General features: G+C 44.7%; 1 protein-coding gene across 1 annotated transcript in view; it reads right to left on the bottom strand.

Annotated features, from left to right (window-relative positions):
- Positions 1-4636: 4636 nt before the first annotated feature.
- adgrg6 (adhesion G protein-coupled receptor G6) overlaps positions 4637-19649 on the bottom strand; it is a 52111-nt gene continuing 37098 nt past the window's right edge. The window contains exons 21-31 of the mRNA XM_067241583.1: positions 12897-13034; positions 12517-12633; positions 10378-10423; positions 10158-10264; positions 9943-10070; positions 9139-9407; positions 8709-8811; positions 8168-8451; positions 7833-7934; positions 7467-7622; positions 4637-4986 (exon numbers count right to left, since the gene is read on the bottom strand). Coding sequence (XP_067097684.1) covers positions 4772-4986; positions 7467-7622; positions 7833-7934; positions 8168-8451; positions 8709-8811; positions 9139-9407; positions 9943-10070; positions 10158-10264; positions 10378-10423; positions 12517-12633; positions 12897-13034 — 1665 coding nt within the window. The 3' untranslated portion in view covers positions 4637-4771. The remainder of the gene's footprint in view (positions 4987-7466; positions 7623-7832; positions 7935-8167; positions 8452-8708; positions 8812-9138; positions 9408-9942; positions 10071-10157; positions 10265-10377; positions 10424-12516; positions 12634-12896; positions 13035-19649) is intronic.

The raw sequence follows: 19649 nt of genomic DNA, 5'->3' as shown, positions 1-19649 counted from the left end.
ATCAATACTAAGATCATGGAGTTTGACCACAATATAATCAGTAACTTTGAATGCAAGATGATAATTTATTATATTATTTATCGAAGTAGTAAAATAATCCAGAGATGAATTACAAAGCCATTTATAAAGGCAGTTGCATTGAAATAGAACTACCTACAAGTGGAGAGTGCACAAGAGTCTGAAGTAAGCAGAATTTCAAATAAGTTACAGTGGCCCGGACTCATTCACAACCTAGAGATCATAGCAATTGTGGGACACTCCTGTGACGGAAGTACGTGTGTGAACACCTTGTTTAGGTCCTTTTCCTTTTCCATTACTGTGACCACCCCTTTGAGGGAGTGGGTCAGACAGTGTGAAGAGGGCTACTGAGTTCATTTGGACAAACATAATATTCTGCCATTCAGCATAAGGAAGAGAAAGTCCCGGAATCCCATGGGCCAGTGAATTAGGTACCCCCTCATTCAGCCTTACACAAGCATAATAAAACACATTAGTTACTGTACGTCACATATATATTCCAAAGGGTACATATCTGCTCCTTGCAAATACAGTACTGTACAGGGTCTGACTGGACGTCGGAAGAGTCAGGAGATTTCCCGAACGGACGGTCAAACGGCCGCGGCATAATGAAAAATATATAATAATAATACACGGCCGTAACACACAGTCGTAACACAACTTGATATACGGACTGTAACAGTGACTAAGCTAGAATGGGGAATACTGTAGTACCAGGTCTGGACTGGGACTGAAAAACGGCCTGGGAGTTTGAAACGCATACCGGCCCAGCTAGTATTCCCCATTCTATCTTAGTCACTGTTACAGTCCGTATATCAAGCTGTGTTACTATGTTCACAAAGTCTCTTGTTTTGTTTGTTCTTCATACAAACAGTCAAATTTAGTATGTGTTCAATGTGCTTGGGGACTCTGGGAAAGTCTTTGCATCTACTAGATCAACAATGGTCATTTTTATGAGTTGTTTTCCATATATACATACTACAATCAAGTAATCTAGGCCAAGCCAAAATGACTTGATGAAATGGTCGTAATGGTTTGGTTTGTCAGTGTTACTCATACTGGCCATAAATCATGACAGGCACAGTGAGTCAAACAATGGCAACATGCAACTTCTGTTCCTGCTAGTAAATGTAGCTCACCCCTATCAGTAGAATCCGCTCCCACATGTCCTGGTCTGGTATGTGTGGACCAGGAAATAATAGTTCTTCAGGGACATTGTCATCGTGGAAATAGAAAATACTTTCAAGCGTGACAACTGTGGGAACTGAGAGTTCTGTGGTGGACACAGTGATCATGTAATCTGTGTTTTCTTTCATAGCCCAGTGATCATATAACCTCTACAGGCCCGTGTGATCAGTTATTAGCCAGTTGTAATTACCCTTGTCATAGGTTTGGTTAAAACCCTGTTTTATTTCACCAAGTAAAACCCAGGTTCTTAGTTTGAGGTATTTTAGAAACATGAGTGTAGAATTGAGGATGGGTGGGCGTGAGAAGTCTGAAATTTTACCCTGAACAGATTACATTTACATTACATTTAGTCCTTTAGCAGACGCTCTTATCCAGAGCGACTTACAGTAAGTACAGGGACATTCCCCCTGAAGCAAGTAGGGTGAAGTGCCTTGCCCAAGGACACAACGTCATTTGGCACAGCTGGGAATCGAACTGGCAACCTTCAGATTACTAGCCCGACTCCCTCACCGCTCAGCCATCTGACTCCACAGATAAGCTCCTTTTATTTCCATACTGCGGCTGTATCCCCCCAGCCTGTGACAAGAGGTGTATGTGCATGAGGACCAGATCATCTCATTGTTGAGTGTGAATAATAGTTTGAGGAGGTTGCTCCTGGCATGCTAAAGCAGAGCTAGAAAGTATCCACCACTTTTCCACATTGACACTAAACCACATCTTGGATCTCAAGAGAAAAACCACTGTGTGGTCAGGGACTAGTTTAACATGGAGATATAGAGATAAGAAGAGACAGGGGAAAAGACAGATAGGCAGGCAGCGGACATACAGACAGACATTGGAAAAGCAGACAGACAGGCAGAGACAGGGGAAAAAACAGATAGACAACCAGACAGACAGGGGAAAGACAGATAGAAAGGCAGACAGACACAGGGGAGAAGATAGGTAGGCAGGCAGACAGACAGGTTCAACATTTGTGTTGGCTCGCTTAATGCTGCGTTACAGTATTTAGATGTTTTGTGCACCTTGTCATTAAAGTAGTATGAACTGGCACCCCTGGGGGAAGATATTTTTAAATCGGTCACGGACATAATATAAATAATTCGACATAATGCGGAGGACACCAACAAACTTGACCCAAGTGATTTTTTTTCAATTTCAGTACTTTAATTCCCTTTATCAGTGAGACAGTATTCATCAGAGCTGTTGAGTCACAAACAAAGACAGCCTAAGGAAATCACATATTACTGGCATAATGTCTGTGGAACATCACATAGCAGGCTCTCGGAAAGGAGTTTTACAGTTAAATATACCCCAACCATCAACCTCACGCCCTTGGTATACAATGGGTTAAACCATTCTCCTACATGTAGCTGGGTGCCAAAGGTAAATGCTTGAATGAAGCAGGAAATGTACACATTAGGTATAGGCTTTCGGGAATCGTCTAGGCTTGGCTTCAGTTGATTTGGGGTCATGACTGTGTTCTTTATTGGTCGATTGTTCCCTAGAGGCGAGGGATGCAGACTGACTGATGTTTGAATGTGAGAGATCGATCATAATGTTGGATTTATCACTCGCTTTCCCCTCTCGGCTTCAAAGGAACATTCCAGAAGCCAGAGGATCCTCCACATCAACTCACCTCTCCAGGTGGGCACTGTGTGCTACAACAGGCGTGGTAGAGGTGTTGTTAAGCCTTGGTTTTTTCCTTGGCACTTGAGGTTCATCTCTATTCCCCCCCCGTCTTTTTCTCTCCATCTTGGAAGAGAATCAGTAATGGGAGAATTTTCTAGACTAAACTATACTCGAATTATGCTAGCCAGGTCAGGAAACGGGTCTTTGTAACTTGGCCAATCCTCCATCTAATTTCTCTTTGTCTCTCTCTTTATCTATCTCACATAACAGCTGGCTTATACCAAGGGCTTTCTTCTATTCAGGGCTTGAGATCAAAACAAACAACCACAGGGGTTTGGCCTATCTAACTGCCCTATCCAGGGGTAAGATCTCATCATCAGTCCCCAGCCAAGGGTAAGAAGTCTCTGAACTGCCCTACCCAGGGGTTTAAACAGGATCAGGACTGGGGCTGGGTCAGTTGAACTACTACTAAAGGGGGTAGACGACAAGACAGAAACTGTACAACAGGAAATAAATAAATATAAAGACATGGTAAAACAAGAGGATTGTTCTATTGCTTTGAAAAACACACACACACACACACACACACACAAAAGGACACCAACGGCAGCGTTCAAAGTGCTCCTTAACCCTTTGGTTCTGGTCTTCCACATTCTCTAGACTGAACACTCCTTTAGGAATATACCTCACTGCCATGTTAAGTGACATTGTGGTTCATGAACAAATGACAGATATTGTTGCTTCAGATTCACTTTCATTCTAGCCACCAGTATTCAAAAAGAAAAATTCAACCAGTGGGTTTTGTTTGTTTGTTTTCACTAGGGAATGCTACATTTCTCCTTTTTGGATCTGTGTTTTGGGGGTACAGCACATTTCGTCTTCTCTGAGCATGTGTGGAGGAGAGGGCTCAGTGAAACGTCCGTGAGCGGCACTGTGTGACAACTGACGGATCAGAACCCCGGCTCGGTAGGCTAGCGCAGCCAGGCACAAGACACAGATTCGGACCGTGATGGTCGCGCTTGCAATGTTTTGGTGAATTCTATGCACGGCGAATGTCTCACAGGATATTTGTCGTGGTCTGGGTGACCTAATTGTGGATTGTGGAACGGCGCCTTCACATCTCTTTCTGCCTGGAATTCAGTAGTAGAGCTTCAGAAGACGGGTTTAGAAACATACACGGTGTATATACTCTCGACATTGATAATAAGCGGATCAAGATACAGTGAGTGTATTTATGTCTGCGAGATCTCTGTGTGCTAAGCTGAAGAAACATCTTCGAAGCTAATAAAACTATATTAAAAAACTGGATTCAGAAAAAAAGGTGTCGAAGCCAGTGCTACATCTACTGTTCACTGCCTCAGCTGAACAGAAAGCCCTTTCTTTCCTCTTTGACCCTTTGCATTGTGTATTTGCTTCCATAGCCTGGCCTACTTCTAGCAGAGCAGTGGTTGGTCGGTCAGCAACTCGGTCACTCAGGAGACACGAGAACGAAGCGTTTATGTTTGTGTGCAGGCGGAGGGGCTCTACAGAGACCTATGTGACGGACGTGCGCTTGACCAACCCTAGGGCACAGCCAAAGCCATTAGAGAAGGCATATTAGACACACCATCAATATGTACACAACACGCACAAACACACAGTCAGTTTAAGGTTGACATCACAGTATGTAAAAATTCCTTCTTTTTTTTTCTCTACAGACCTACACAATACCCCTCTCCACACACACAACCCCCACCCTTCACCCAGCCCTTCTCTCGCCTCCTTCCACACACCCCCTCCCTCCCACCACCCCCTTTTGCTCCTGCGCTGTCTCTCTGACAGATTGGCTGACTAGAAGGGATGTTTTTATACAGTGGAACCATGACTTCCCCCGACGCCCTGTCGCCCCAGGCAACCCTACAGGCTGCCCCAGGCTCTCCTGAGGCAGGGGCGGGGCCTAGAACTTGGTGCTGTGGCTGAAGCTGTCAGACAGGATGATGTTCTTGTAGAAGTTGTCGGAGCGCACGGAGCAGTAACCTTTGACTTTGTCGATGACCTGGTGCACGGGCAATATGGAGGAGGAGGAGGACGAAGAGGAGGAAGGCTCCACCTCTGAGGAGGAAGAGCAGGAGGAGACACACTTAGGGCTTGTCTGATTGGAGTAGCCTTTACCTGACCAATAGGAAGAGAAAGACACACTGTCAATCACTTGCTCTTTTAGACAGACGCAAATATAACAGTTTCTCAAACTTGTGTAGTAACACTGCTGTTGTTATAAAATGGTTTGTACATTGTTACGACATAATTGCAAAGTTAACAGTTTTGTTACAAGAGAGATCTCAGTTGTGTGTAATGCAACCAAGTTAGGTGTTACCCAGAATTGTAGTCAACTTCGTCAATACTGTAACAACATCGTAAAAATGGTAATATAATACATACATTAAACATTTAATTTAACTCTTGAACTTACAAGGCACACACATAAGGGACTTAAAGTGATGACCAGTGGAAAAATAGAATCATATACACGATATGTATAATTCATGTATACACAAGTAATGGCTTTACATAGTCATTTAGCAGACGCTCTTATCCTCATTTAGCAGACGCTCTTATCCAGAGCGACTTACAGTAAGTACAGGGACATTCCCCCGAGGCAAGTAGGGTGAAGTGTCTTGCCCAAGGACACAGCGTCAGTTGGCATGACCGGAATCGAACTGGCAACCTTCGGATTACAAGCCCGATTCCCTCACCGCTCAGCCACCTGACTCCCTACCACCCACTAAAACCACCTGGCTTTAGTGGGTGGTATCCATTTTAAACAGTAACCATGTTAAGCTTGTACAAAGTGTGTCGTAGCACCTATAGTCTACCCATTTTTGTTTACATTTCTTTGGTCAGCAAATATGTTAGGTTATGTTTGGACCAATGTTACTGTTTAAAACCGAAAGGCAATATTTTCTCAGCGGGTGTTCGCATGCATCTGCACATTCTGCTGGGAACTCATTCCTATGCACACACTCATGTTCACACACCCTCAGACGGTATGCAGTAATCAGAACTGTGTATGCTCAACTGATATCCATACATGCAGTCCTCTCTGTCTAAACCTTGGATGTTGAGGTTGTAGCCAGGTGATAGACTGTGCCGGGCAGATAGCTAGCTACGGTACACTGCTCCTCGCTTGTCTCCTTGAGAAAACATTCTAGACTCAGCAAGATACTGTATGTCTTTCCTGCAGAAGACCAGTGACTCGCAGTCCTTTTACAGATATCAAGCAGAGATTTGAACCCCTGTATAATCAAGACTATGACTCATTCCTTTCTCCATGGGTCCCCATTAGCCCCAAAGAGGTTCCTAATAAATCATACCAAAAGGTATCATCACTATCAAACCACCCCAAGGGCCAACAGTGCACTGGTAAGACAGATAACATCACTGGAGGTCATCACTGAATAACTCACCTCCACGACTGGAAGCAAGAGCTAAAGGTTATACCTGCCTATATGCAATCCCTCCTCATAACGGCGTGACCTAACTCATCTAAGTGTGGGAGTTATCCCTGATCATCGCATTTCTGAGGTATTGATAGAACAAGGAGCCCAGTGATGGTGTGTGATCCATCATGGTGGAGGTATCTCAGAGTTCACATACAAGAATCTGATTAAAGCTTTGATTCTTCACGTGTAGGCAGGTCCATGGTCAGGCTTTAACAGCGAGACCTCTCAGATTCTAAACGTGGAACACATACCACACACCTCCTCACATCCTCTGCTTATGCAACTCAATATGCTTTATTGGGCTGTGCCTATTGAATGATGTGGGCCAGGAACGAGCACACACACACAAATCACAGACACACACAGACTAGACAACAGTGGAGAATTGCAAGCTGTGAATTTCAATCATGTGTGTGTGCGTCTGTGCCAGGCTACCAGAGTGATGCTAAAGCAGTAGTAAAGGCAATGAACTCTTCTGGTGCCAGCAAGATTAGTGTGGTAGGAGCAGTGACAATGTCCACACCAGGCAAACTGGCTGTTCTACCAAGCTCTCTCATTTGGCCAGCTCTGTCAACAACCAAACTCGTATCGCTACTTACTCATTCAGTGTTCTATTTACACTGGGACTCTCTCTAATAGTCAAGGAAATCTGTTATGAACATTGTTAAAATGAGAGACCGAGGCAGAGCAGAATATTTTGCCGTAAAATGTCACATAAAACTGGATTCAATCTTACTGTGAGAACAAGGTGTTTGTAACCAACCACCAAGCATGCCAGGGTCATCCTTAACATGTTAATTTCCACTCAGTAAAATGGTTATTTCCGTTAGAGTCCAAATTATTTGCCAAGTCATGTTAGGTTGAGATGGATATGGATATGTTCACGGGAAATTAAGTTGAATCCAGACTTGTGTGACCTCACAGGGGTGACGGGCCAATTATAACACATATCACACGCAGTGATGCATTCTGATTGGCTCTGATGCAGTTTACCTCCACTGGCCTCTCCTCCTGCTATTGGTTGGAACTTTCTACACACCACAAACATAAATACACATACAGCATATCAGATAGGTCGATATGAAAGCACACTTCACCTTCTGACACCAGGTGGTGTGTGTGTGTGCGTGTGTGAGTATGGTTTTTGTGTACCTGTGTTGCTGTTGCGTTTCGTGAAGGGGTTGAGTGTAGCTTTGGCCTTGGAGGTCCAGTTGGCAGTACTGGATCCAAAAGAGCTGGAGGACAGAGATTTGCCAAGGTTGTCTGAGCTCACCTTCTTAGTGTTGTTTGTGGCTGTCTTACTCCAGTCTGCAGAAGAGGAGAACACAAACACGCACGTACAAAAATAAGAGTTACTTTTGCTTGACTGTTGCTCGGCTGTTTTGTTAGCCTGTCGGCCTGTATTTGTCTGTCAGTCCATCCATCGTCCATCTGTCACTAGACGAGCCTGCATGCCTCTCTGTCTGTCCATCTGTCTGTGTGTGTGTGTCAATCTGTGTCTGTCTGACTGTCTGTCACCTGAGTTGTCTGCCAGTCTGAAGCGTCCGCAGCATAAGTATCTCCTCCACTGCTTCTGTACATTCTCCTTCAGCGCACAGTGGAACACGAAAATGAACAGACCTGAAGAACAGAGCGAGAGGGAGAGAGAGAGGCATAGAGAGGATAGAGAAATAAGGGATGAAGAGAAGGCGAGGTTGAGTTCTTTTTTGTTGTTGGTCTGACACTGTCCCACGCTGACCTCTACTGGAAAAAGACGGCGACACCTTCGAGGAGAGCCCAAGGTTTGAGCCTGAGTCCCAAACGACCATACACACCACCGTACCAAAGACACAGTGTGCATGCCTGTGTGTTACCTTGCAGGGAGTTGAAGATGGTGAACAGGTACATGAAGGCCAGATTGACGGGCCCCCAGGCGAAGAAGGCGAAGCCCCAAGTCATACCCAGCAGGAATGTGAGACTGACCACACTCCGCAGGTTCCGCAGCACCTCCTCCCGCAGCGTCCGGTTGCTGCGCTTGCCGTTGCGGCCACAGATCTGAATCATGACCACTATGAACATGGCCACGTTCATCAGGAAAACCAACGAGAAGTAGCCCACGCACGTTACGTAGAACACCACGGGGCTCTGGATCCAACAGCTGGCATGGACACAGAGGAGAGGGTACAAGGGTGGGTCTTTATCACTTTACTGGCAGGGACAGACAGGAGAGGGTCTGAGTCATTATATTTCTAGATCAGATCGTTGGTAGAGACAGAGAGGAGAGGGTCAGTAAACAGTTTTTAGATCAGATTGTTGGCGTGGAGACAGAAAAGAGAGGATCAGTAGCCTTCTATAAATCCAAGACAGGACTGCATACCTGAACAGATGATAGATTACTCATCATAAATTACTCACAACTCTGAGGATCCCTGTCCGGTGTCTCCGCGCCCGTACTCCTGCTTCCCGTAGGACGTCCTGTCCACCGCCACCACCATGGCCACTATGGCTGCAGGCAGACCTGTATCACACACAGGAGAGACCCCTACTGGTCATCTACTGGTACTACAGGAGGGAACCTACTTAATCTCAATTACTGGTTTTGCAAACAGAGAAATTAAGCAATGGTTAGGACAAATCAATGGTTAGGATTAACCAATCAGTTATTGGTTCTACATGTGTCTGTTGATGCCACCAACCTCCTCTAAAGTCCTGTGCTAATAAGCAGAGCAGTTATTTGAATTAGCCAGTTTAGTGCACAAGTAGGCCCAACTAGTGGTAGTACTTTCTACTTCCTGAACCGGACCTTTTACACCTCTTACATTGACCAATAAGGTAGGTCCCTTACCCCATCCTACGATGCAGAACTTGAGGATGTATCTGCGTATATAGGTGTTGAACACCTTCACCAGAGCAATGTACATGTGGATGGACTCCAGACCCATCCAGGTGAACGAGCTCAACAGGAAGTAGTGCAGGAAGACCGCCACGGCTACGCACAGCCCATGCATGTTTAAGGACGCCAGCCAGCCATCCAATAGGAACAGCATGTTGAGGAAGAGGAGGGACGTGCTAAGGTTCATCAGGATCTTTGAGGGGTAGTCACGACGTAACTTCCTGTTGAGGAAAGGAAGAGGTGAAGGGCTGGAGTGGACACTGTTTTCGGTTGCAGCTCCGGAAGTACTGTGTTTCTGCTGGTTGTTAAGAAGATCTGTTTCAACTGTTCATTAGCAAGATCTTTTGGGATTGTCTGGTCATTATCAGTATCTACCTGTTTCTAGTGTTCATTATGGAGATATAGCTGTTTCTACTGGTCATTATGGAGATTAATCTGTTTGTACTGGTCATAATGGAGATGTATCTGTTTCTACTGGTCATTATGGAGATCTATTTGTTTCTACTGGTCATTGTCTGTTTTTACTGGTCATTAATTATATGTTTCTGTTTCTAATGGTCATTATGGAGATCTATTGGTTTCTACTGGTCATTATCTGTTTCTACTAGTCATTGAGGAGATCTATTGGTTTCTCCTTGTCATTATGGAGATCTACCTGTTTGTACAATTCATTATCTATTTCTACAAGTCATTGAGGAGATCTATTGGTTTTCTACTGGTCATTATGGAGATCTGTCATGGGGCAGAAAAACTCACTCGAAGGCAATATACGTGAGCAGCGTGGCAGCAGAGAAGATGGCGGAGATGCCACAGCCGATGTAGGTGATGAAGGTCAGAATCTTGGTGTTCTGCTCGTCTATTAGGGCAGCTGCTCCAGAGATATCCTTCACACACCCACATACGTTTGTGTTTAGTCCACAAAAAAGATGTTTGGAGGTCTGATGTTTCCATGCAGTAGGAGTAGGTCTTACCATGAGGATACCAAAGTGTGTGAGGTGATCACAGAGGCAGACGGTCTTGTTGCCATTGGAGTCAGGACCGACGCGACACCCCTCACTGTTCCAGCCCCCAGCGCTATCTAGTGGGAATAGGAACATCTCACATGTAATGGTACAAACAAAACCATCAAACTATGTTGGCTGTTTCATCGTAAAATATATAGACAACGAGGCTTGAAAAGATAAAACTCACCTTTCATGGTGAAATCCCAAAACATGCAAACAGGATTTGGGGAATGCTGAAAGGCACACACACACACACACAATCTATCAATTTCCAAATTCAGAGGCAGACAGACCCTGTAGCACTTAGTCTGTGTGTATTTAGTCTTCCAAACAGCCACTTGTCTTTAAGCTGCAATCAACTCCCCAGCTAAGTTGAGACAAACTGAAGATTTCTCTCTTTGGGCATGGACAGCAATTGATGTTAACACAAAACAAAGCAGGAGAGATGAGAGGATTTTCAAGCAGAGGTGAACTGTGTGTGGCATGTGGAATAATTGTCAAACTTGTGTTGTGGTGTTCTATCCATAAAAGAGTGTGCACTACATATATAGTCAGGTGTGTAAATACTAAAATATGTTTCTGAGATACAGATGGGATTGCTGGGATACTGTAAATGGTCTAAAGCTATGTTTCTCCATCTTTCCATCAGAAGTGTACATATTCCACAAAGACATCCTGTTCTGTAGATAGACTGTATCTGGTGATAGACCAGAGGCCTGTTCCATAAAGGCCGCTCAAAAAGCCTGGACTTAAAGTCTCAAACTTGACTTGAGTAGCTTAACAAGTCAAGCGGGACTAAAGCGGTTCAATAAAGGCCAATTTCAGCTCATGCAATCCTACTACCCGAGAGGTAGAACATGGATTATATAGATCCACCACGGCAAAAAGCAATGCACATTTTCAAGTGACTTCTTTCAGAAAGAATGTTCCCTTAAGCAGCTCCCTGATCCACCACTTCATCAAAATAAAATGACACGCCATGATTGACGTGAACGATAGGCTACGTAAATCGAGGTCCTTTTTTACAGACTCCCTCTAAACACATTAAATTAAATAGACTTTTTTGAAATTGTTTTATAAATAACCTACTATTAATCAATAAATTATCCAGTAGCCTAACTTTTTAACATGGTTTTTGTGTTGGGAAAATGAAGGATGGATGTAAAGCTATGGATTTAGATTTGTTTTGCAATTGTAGGCTACTGTTAACAATTATTAAGCTATGATAATTATACTGGGATAATTTAGATTAAGATATAGGCCTATATGCCTGATGCCTAAACATTTGAAATCACAAACTACCATAAAGACATACGTTTAACGTAGACTATGTAGGTTTTCTATCATTCTGAAATCGTTGTTCATCATTGTTTAATGCATTAAGCTAAATGTTGTAGCCTATGTATTGTAAGTAGATTTTCTATAAATGTAGCCTACATATTGAACTGAGGGAGAATGAAAAGTTGAGAATGTCCGTGGTAAATCATTGTTTTCCCGTTGGGTCACGTGTTACAGCAGGGATCCCCAAACTACGGCCCGCGGCCCTCTGCACAATGCCAGAGACAATAAAAAATAAGATTAATATGCATACGTAAGTAAATGTTTTGATTTCAATAGCAATGAATATGAAAAAAGGTCATTACGATAGTAATAATGCTCTTTTAATAGGCTATATACCCCTTGATATGTACGGATGTATGGTGCATAACAAAATAATAAACTAATCTAACATAATAAATACATTTAAAATCATAATAAAATATCCACAATAATACTGGTAGTTACTCCGGCTCATGTAATTTTCTGTTATAGACCGACCCGGCCCCACATTAAAGAAAGGAAAATGATCTGGCCCTCGCAGAAAAAAGAAAAAATCAGACGATCCTGTGTTACAGGATCGTCTGGTTAAGCAAACGTTTCCCAAAAGCGTTGTAAGCCTAAGTTGATCGTAGAATCCATCGTACGACGGATCTTAGTTTTACGGGCCGTTTCCCGAAGCCATCGTAGCCATAAAGCACGTGAGAAATAACGATCATTAGTTATTTTGCACGCAGAAAGCTACGATCCATCGTTATCGAGAAACACAGCCCAGGCTAATTTCGAAGCATAACTTGCCAAAGTAACTGAGTTCGAACTACGTTGAGCTGGCTTTATGAAACCGAATGAACTAGAAATGACTCAGACTAACTGACAGAAGCCTGGCTTATTCGGTAAACTCGCTTTATGGTTCAGGCCTCAGGCCAGTTGAGTACAAGGCTTTTCAGATGATAGACCAGGCCAGCACAGAACCTGGTTGTTCAGGTGATAGACCAGGCCAGTGCATTACCTGGTAGTTGAGGTGGACAATCTCAATTTTCACAGGGTCCTTCAGATTTCGAATAGTGTAGTTTCCTACACTGCTGGCGACCACGTAGCTGTTGAGAGACAGACTATCCCGCTCGTTCTGAGGAAAGAAAACAAAATGGCGAGTTTGAATTCACATTTGGGGACAGGAACAAGTTCCAGCTTGGATTGATAGGCTTTCTTAACATGCCATGGTGGAGCAGTGGTACAGATTGGCAAAAAACATTTGGTAGCTCCAGATAGGGTATAGTTTGAGCATCCTTGCTGAATAACCCATATTATGAAGCTGTGCATTGAGGTATGTGTTAAGTTAGAAGAAATGTTGAGAAGGCTTGAGAAGGAACAACCTAAACATCAACCCACCTGGAACAGGCCAATCTTGCTGAAGAACATGAAGTTGATTCTGGAGATGTCTGAATCCGTCAGGGTCAGGTTGTTGAGCAGGGTGGCAGGGAGGGTGACCTGAGCTAAAGGATTGAGTTGCTCGGACTCAAAGTCGATCTGGACAGAGAGATAAGAGAGTAAAAGGGGGGGTGGGGGGCTTGAAGTTCAAGTTCAAGTTCAACTTTATTTATATAGCACATTTACAAACAGCCACACGGCTGGCCAAAGGGCTTCACAGAGCGTTTGACAATTACACATACACCATAAAATAGAGTTCAAAGACCTAAAATAGTAATTATTAAAAAAGAAAGTGATATAAATATAAACCATAAAATATAAACATACATAAACCCCAGAGCAATCATAAAAATGCTAGAGAAAATAGGTGGGTCTTTAGCCTGGTCTTTAGCACTCTTCGCCATAGTGCTTCAGGAGCAAGATGATTCTGGCTTTGGTTTCGGAAAAGGACATCTTGGGATAATGTTTACACATTGAAAAGAAAATAAGTCATAATTGTCCCGTTATTAAAGTCTCAAGCGAGATGTGATTCTCTCTGGCTTGCAGCTGTCTAAGTCAAACCACTCTGGAGAGTTAATACAGCCTTAGCTCAGCACAGCTGCGATGCATTTTTACATTTACATTTATGCATTTAGCAGACACTTTTATCTAAAGCGACTTCCAAGAGAGAGATTTACAAAAGAGCATAGGTCACTGATCATAACAACGAGATAGCCCCAAACATTGCGAGCAGCCAAAACATGAAGCATACATTGTGGAAAACCAAATAAGTGCCAAAGGGAAGAACCATAAGAGCATGCAGTTAAACAAGTTACAATTGAACAACATGAAACTCCCCACAAGAGTGCAAGAGTGTACCTGTATAAAACAAACCCAAAAAAACAATCAACAGTAAAAATATTTCACAGCGAGTACAAGAATTTGAAACCGTTACAACTAACCAACAAGAGCAACAAGTCTCTCAATACGAGTCATTGTGATCCTGGAGGAAACTAACATCAGGTCCAGCCAAGCATTCCTAAGTGCCGTTGTACTCCCGGAACAAGTGCGTCTTGAGCCTTTTCTTGAAGGTGGGGAGACAGTCAGTGTCCCTGATGGAGGTGGGGAGTTGATTCCACCATTGGGGGGCCAGACAGGAGAAGAGCTTGTGTTGGGACCGGGCGCTCTTGAGCGGTGGGACCACCAGACGGTTGTCAGAAGAAGACCGTAGGTGGTGGTGGGGGGGGGGGGGGTAAGGCTGGAGGAGAGACTTGATGTAGTCGGGTGCAGTCCCGTTCACCGCTCGGAAGGTCAGTACCAGAGTCTTGAATCTGATACGGGCCGTGATGGGAAGCCAGTGGAGGGAGATAAGGAGCGGGGTAACATGGGAGCGTCTGGGTAGATTGAAGACCAGATGCGATGCTAACTGATCCTATCAAAGCATTTTTAGTTGTCCTCTACCGCCCACCAGGGCCGCTAGCCGACTTTGTGGAGGAGCTGGACATGCTCCTCAGCGTCCTCCCGGATGATGGAACACCGTTGATACTCCTTGGGGACTTCAACATCCACCTCGAAGGAACGCAGGCCGTCGACTTCAAGTCACCCTTCTTAACCCACCTACCCCACCCTCCCCCTTCACCCTGACAGCAGACGACTTCGCCTCCTTCTTTGAGAAAAAGGTTGCTGACATTAGCAGTCGGTTCCCTGAACCCACCTTTCCTACCCACTCACCCTCTATGACTGACCCAACTAAATGTCTAAACGCTTTCTCTCCCCTGTCCGAAGCAGAGATCTCTGACGTCATTCTCTCTCATCGCCCCACCTCCTGTCCCCTTGATCCAGTCCCCTCCCCTCTCTTTCAAACCATCTCTCCCTCCATCATAACTTTTCTTCGCCATGTCCTTAACTCTTCTCTTACTTCCGGCACTTTCCCCTCTGCCTTCAAACAGGCCAGAGTTAGCCCTCTACTCAAAAAACCCTCCAGTAACCCAGCTGTCCTCCAGAACTACAGACCGGTATCACTACTACCCTTCTTTGCTAAAACAATTGAACGCGCTGTATCTAACCAACTGTCAAACTTCCTCTCTCAGAACAACATGCTTGACCCCAACCAATCGGGCTTCAAGACTGGCCACTCCACCGAAACTGCCCTTCTGTCAGTCACCACGGCCCTCCAGTCTGCCAGAGCGGCTTTGAGGTCATCCGTCATCATTCTGCTGGACCTTTCTGCAGCGTTTGATACGGTTAACCATCAAATCCTGCTGGCCAGACTTTCTGAGATGGGCATCACTGGCACTGCACTTCAGTGGATCTTATCCTACCTGTCGGGAAGATCCTACCAGGTCTCCTGGGGAGGCAAAGTGTCAGGCCCCTGCCAGCTCTCCACTGGTGTCCCACAGGGATCCGTCCTTGGACCCCTCCTCTTCTCCCTCTACACCACCTCACTTGGACCAATCATCACCTCCCATGGCTTCTCCTACCACTGCTATGCTGACGACACGCAGCTGTACCTGTCGTTCCCCCCGACTGATCCGGGGATCTCAGCTAGGATCGAGGCCTGCCTCACAGACATCTCCGCCTGGATGACCGAGTACCACCTCCAGCTGAACCTCGCCAAAACAGAACTCCTCATCATCCCGGCCAAACCCTCCATCTCCCACGATCTCTCAATCACCCTGGGATCGGCAACGGTGACCCCTTCATCCTCTGCCAGGAACCTCGGGGTGACCATGGATGACGAGCTCTCCCTCACAGCCCACATTGCTGCGGTCTCCCGGTCGTGTAGATTCACCCTCTACAACATCCGGAAGATCAGGAGATACCTATCTGAGCATTCCACCCAGCTGCTAGTCCAAGCACTTGTCCTCTCAAAGTTGGACTACTGCAACTCGCTGCTCGCCGGTCTCCCAGCATGCGCAACCCGCCCTCTCCAGAGGATTCAGAATGTGGCGGCCCGTCTGGTCTTCAATCTACCCAGACGCTCCCATGTTACCCCGCTCCTCATCTCCCTCCACTTCCCATCACGGCCCGTATCAGATTCAAGACTCTGGTACTGACCTTCCGAGCGGTGAACGGGACTGCACCCGACTACATCAAGTCTCTCCTCCAGCCTTACACCCCCCCCCCCCCCCCCCGCCACCTACGGTCTTCTTCTGACAATCGTCTGGTGGTCCCACTGCTCAAGAGCGCCCGGTCCCAACACAAGCTCTTCTCCTGTCTGGCCCCCCAATGGCGGAATCAACTCCCCACCTCCATCAGGGACACTGACTGTCTCCCCACCTTCAAGAAAAGGCTCAAGACGCACTTGTTCCGGGAGTACAACGGCACTTAGGAATGCTTGGCTGGACCTGAAGTTAGTTTCCTCCAGGATCACAATGACTCGTATTGAGAGACTTGTTGCTCTTGTTGGTTAGTTGTAACGGTTTCAAATTCTTGTACTCGCTGTGAAATATTTTTACTGTTGATTGTTTTTTTTACAGGTACACTCTTGCACTCTTGTGGGGAGTTTCATGTTTTTTAATTGTAACTTGTTTAACTGCATGCTCTTATGGTTCTTCCCTTTGGCACTTATTTGGTTTTCCACAATGTATGCTTCATGTTTTGGCTACTCGCAATGTTTGGGGCTATCTCGTTGTTATGATCAGTGACCTATGCTCTTTTGTAAAGCTTTCTCTTGGAAGTCGCTTTGGATAAAAGCGTCTGCTAAATGCATAAATGTAAATAATTATTCTTATGCCAGAAATCGGTGTGCCCTGTGTGTTTTTCCCCACCTGCTTTAATATTTGAGATTTTTCAAACTTCCCCAACTTAAGTTTTCAGTTACCCCTTGAAGATGATCCGAATATACTGGCTTTACATCATAAACCACTATTGACTCTTGTATCAAGTACTTCTGATGGCCCTGTCACATGCCCAGTATTCCCCTATGGTCCCCTGGTACTGAACCATGCCATCTGGAGGACACACAGCCTCCACCAAGCAGCCCTCCAGGGGGGCCTTGCCCTGCAGAGGACTATGTCCATGAGAAAGGATCTGTAATTGGCTCTGATAAACCCTTGTGCTGCCTTCGGGTCACATGACCCAAAGGTTCATAACGAACCATCGTTGTGTTTACCCAATTTTACCCAATACAAAAACAAATAAAATATATAGCTGCAAGCAGCAATGGGGTGGCCAAGCAGGTCAGATGACCCAGAAGAAACTTTCGACATCCTCAGAAGAGTGTTCCAAGTACATGCAGCAAGTTTGGCGTGAATCCATCAAAGATTTGCTGAGATACGACACAACTTTATGTTTGGCGGCTCTGCTGCCGATTTCGATTGGCTGTACCGGACAAACGGTTTCGAAAATCAAAAATAATTTTGATAGTTTGTGTGAGGATTGCATTGACTATAGCTTGTAGCTTGACTACAGGTAACTAGCGACTGCGCTGTACCTGGCTTCCTTTGCAGTGGCTTACAGTCTCGCTAAACAGAGAATCAGAGACATGACAAGCTCGTCGGCTTTGGCTGGATTCGAACCTCTGACGTTGCCAGGACACCAACTTATCCTAGTGAGCGATTCTCAGTGCTGCAAATCACAGTTCAGTTACTGGGTAAAAATATAAGCAGTTTTTCCCGTGGCAAGCGGTTGTCCGATTTGGCCCAAGTTTAAACAGCTGTAATTCAGTCCTATTTTGACATGTCAAGGTGATTGTGGTCTGAAGATAATCTGTCCCAAATTTGGTGAATATTTGATACATTTTGTAGGAGGAGTGAACAAAAACGTTTTATTAATTCATTCAAAATGGCGGCATCAATTAGGCTGGTATCACAAGTTAACATGTGTCAGACACGGGATCGCCCCCCTAGAGGTTAGAGGACACATATCTACAAAGCACAATAAATCTGACTCTTCTTGAGTATAGATCCACTGAGAATGAAACATGATCATTACCATTATACTGTTAGACAGCTACTGTGGCATACCTGGCTTCACTAAACAGATAAACCAGTATCATGACATGCTTGATGACTGTGGCTGGGTTCGAACCTATGACCTTGCATTTCAGAGAAACTCGTCTTATCCCAGTGAGCTATTCTCACTGCAGGGAAATGCTGTGTTCAGTTACTGTATAAAACAAAGTAAGCAGTTTCTCCTGTGGGAAGCGTTGTCAGATTTGACCCAAGTATAAAAAGCTGTAATTCAGTCCTATTTTGACATGTCAAGGTGATTGTGGTCTGAAAATGATTTGATTACATATCCATGAAAATAGGAGCAACGGCGAACGAGGAGTTTGTTTTTATGAAAATTCCAAATGGCCGACCCCCAAAATGGCAGACACGGGACAGTGTGATATATTCCCAAATTGTTGCCCCAACAGCTGTAATTCAGTCCTATTTTGACATTGATGTGATTGTGGTCTGAAGATAATCTGTGCCAAATCTGGTGAATATTGGATACATTGTGTAGGAGTAGGGAAAAAAGTTTCATTCATTCATTCAAAATGGCGGCCTCATCAATTCGTCTGGTATCATGCGTTAACATGCGTCAGACACAGGATCTCCTAAGATATCACGAGACATAGGAATCACTTAAATACGACAAACAAATCAACAGTTATTGGTCAAAACCCAGTTTTGCCTTTTGTAGCGCCTCCTAGAGCTCAAATGACCTTACCTTTTTCGGACCTCTTAATAACAGGGTCATGAATCCGTACACCAAGTTTGGAGTCAATGCATCAAAGATTCACTAAGATATGACCTCACTTCCCTTTTTACGGATCAGTTGCTGAATTTGATTGGCTGTAACTAACAAATGGTTGCGAAAATCAAAGCTCCAGGGGATAACTTTTGTGAGGCTTGGTCTGAAGATCATCTGTGGCAATTTTTCAACAAGAATTGTAGGAGGAGTAGCGAAAAAACGTTTCTCTTTAACATTCAAAATGGCGGAGAATCTATATGACTGGGTATGACGTCATAGAGTGCGTTGAACTTGTCTTGATCCAGGGAATCCAATGATACCTAATTTTGGAAAATGCGGCATATGGTTCAAAAGAAACGTGTGTAAACACACCTTCAACTTTGACCCATTGGTGGCGCTAGAGGGTTTGAAATGGAGACATGAAACTTGGTGAAATTGATGAGGGGACTGGTCCCAAACAGTGTGCCAAATTTCACAACTTCTGACCATGTGGTTGGCGCTGCCATAGACTCCCATGACAGATGTGTAATAATAACTAGAGAGGGTACAATTTCTGGGGAAATTGTAGGGCGTGCTTGCTTGCGTCGGTTGTAGGTTGGTCCGTCCTCTAAGTTTTCCCTTCTAGTGATATTTTCAAGCATTTAGCCTACTCATATTGCATATTTCATTAAGAACACCCTTTGAAACAGCTGCGAACCCCCTTTGAAACAAGCTACTGTAACAACGTTGTCACTGGCAGTATGGAATCGCGATTCAAACAGTACCGTCTGCTATCTGAAAATATGCCCCCCAAAACGTAAATAAGTTTGACATTAATGTAGGGGGAAATGGCTAATTCAAAATAAGTTTGCTAACGGCAAGCTAGCTGCTGTTGCTCCACATTTTACTGATTGTTTGAAAGCGCCGGAAATGAGAACGTTTTGACATTAAGTTTAGCTGTGGCATTGAAGACAGTACTACACACTGCCAGTGGGCGAGCCGAGTCTGACTGAGGCTAACGTCAAAACAAGCCGCGGTGTCACTCAAATTACAAGTTTTACACAAATCACAAAA

The sequence above is a fragment of the Osmerus mordax genome, chromosome 8 (genome assembly GCF_038355195.1).
Source record: "Osmerus mordax isolate fOsmMor3 chromosome 8, fOsmMor3.pri, whole genome shotgun sequence".
NCBI lineage: Eukaryota > Metazoa > Chordata > Actinopteri > Osmeriformes > Osmeridae > Osmerus > Osmerus mordax.
The sequence above is the reverse complement of the archived record's forward strand: the minus strand, read 5'-3'. Positions and strand labels throughout refer to the sequence as shown.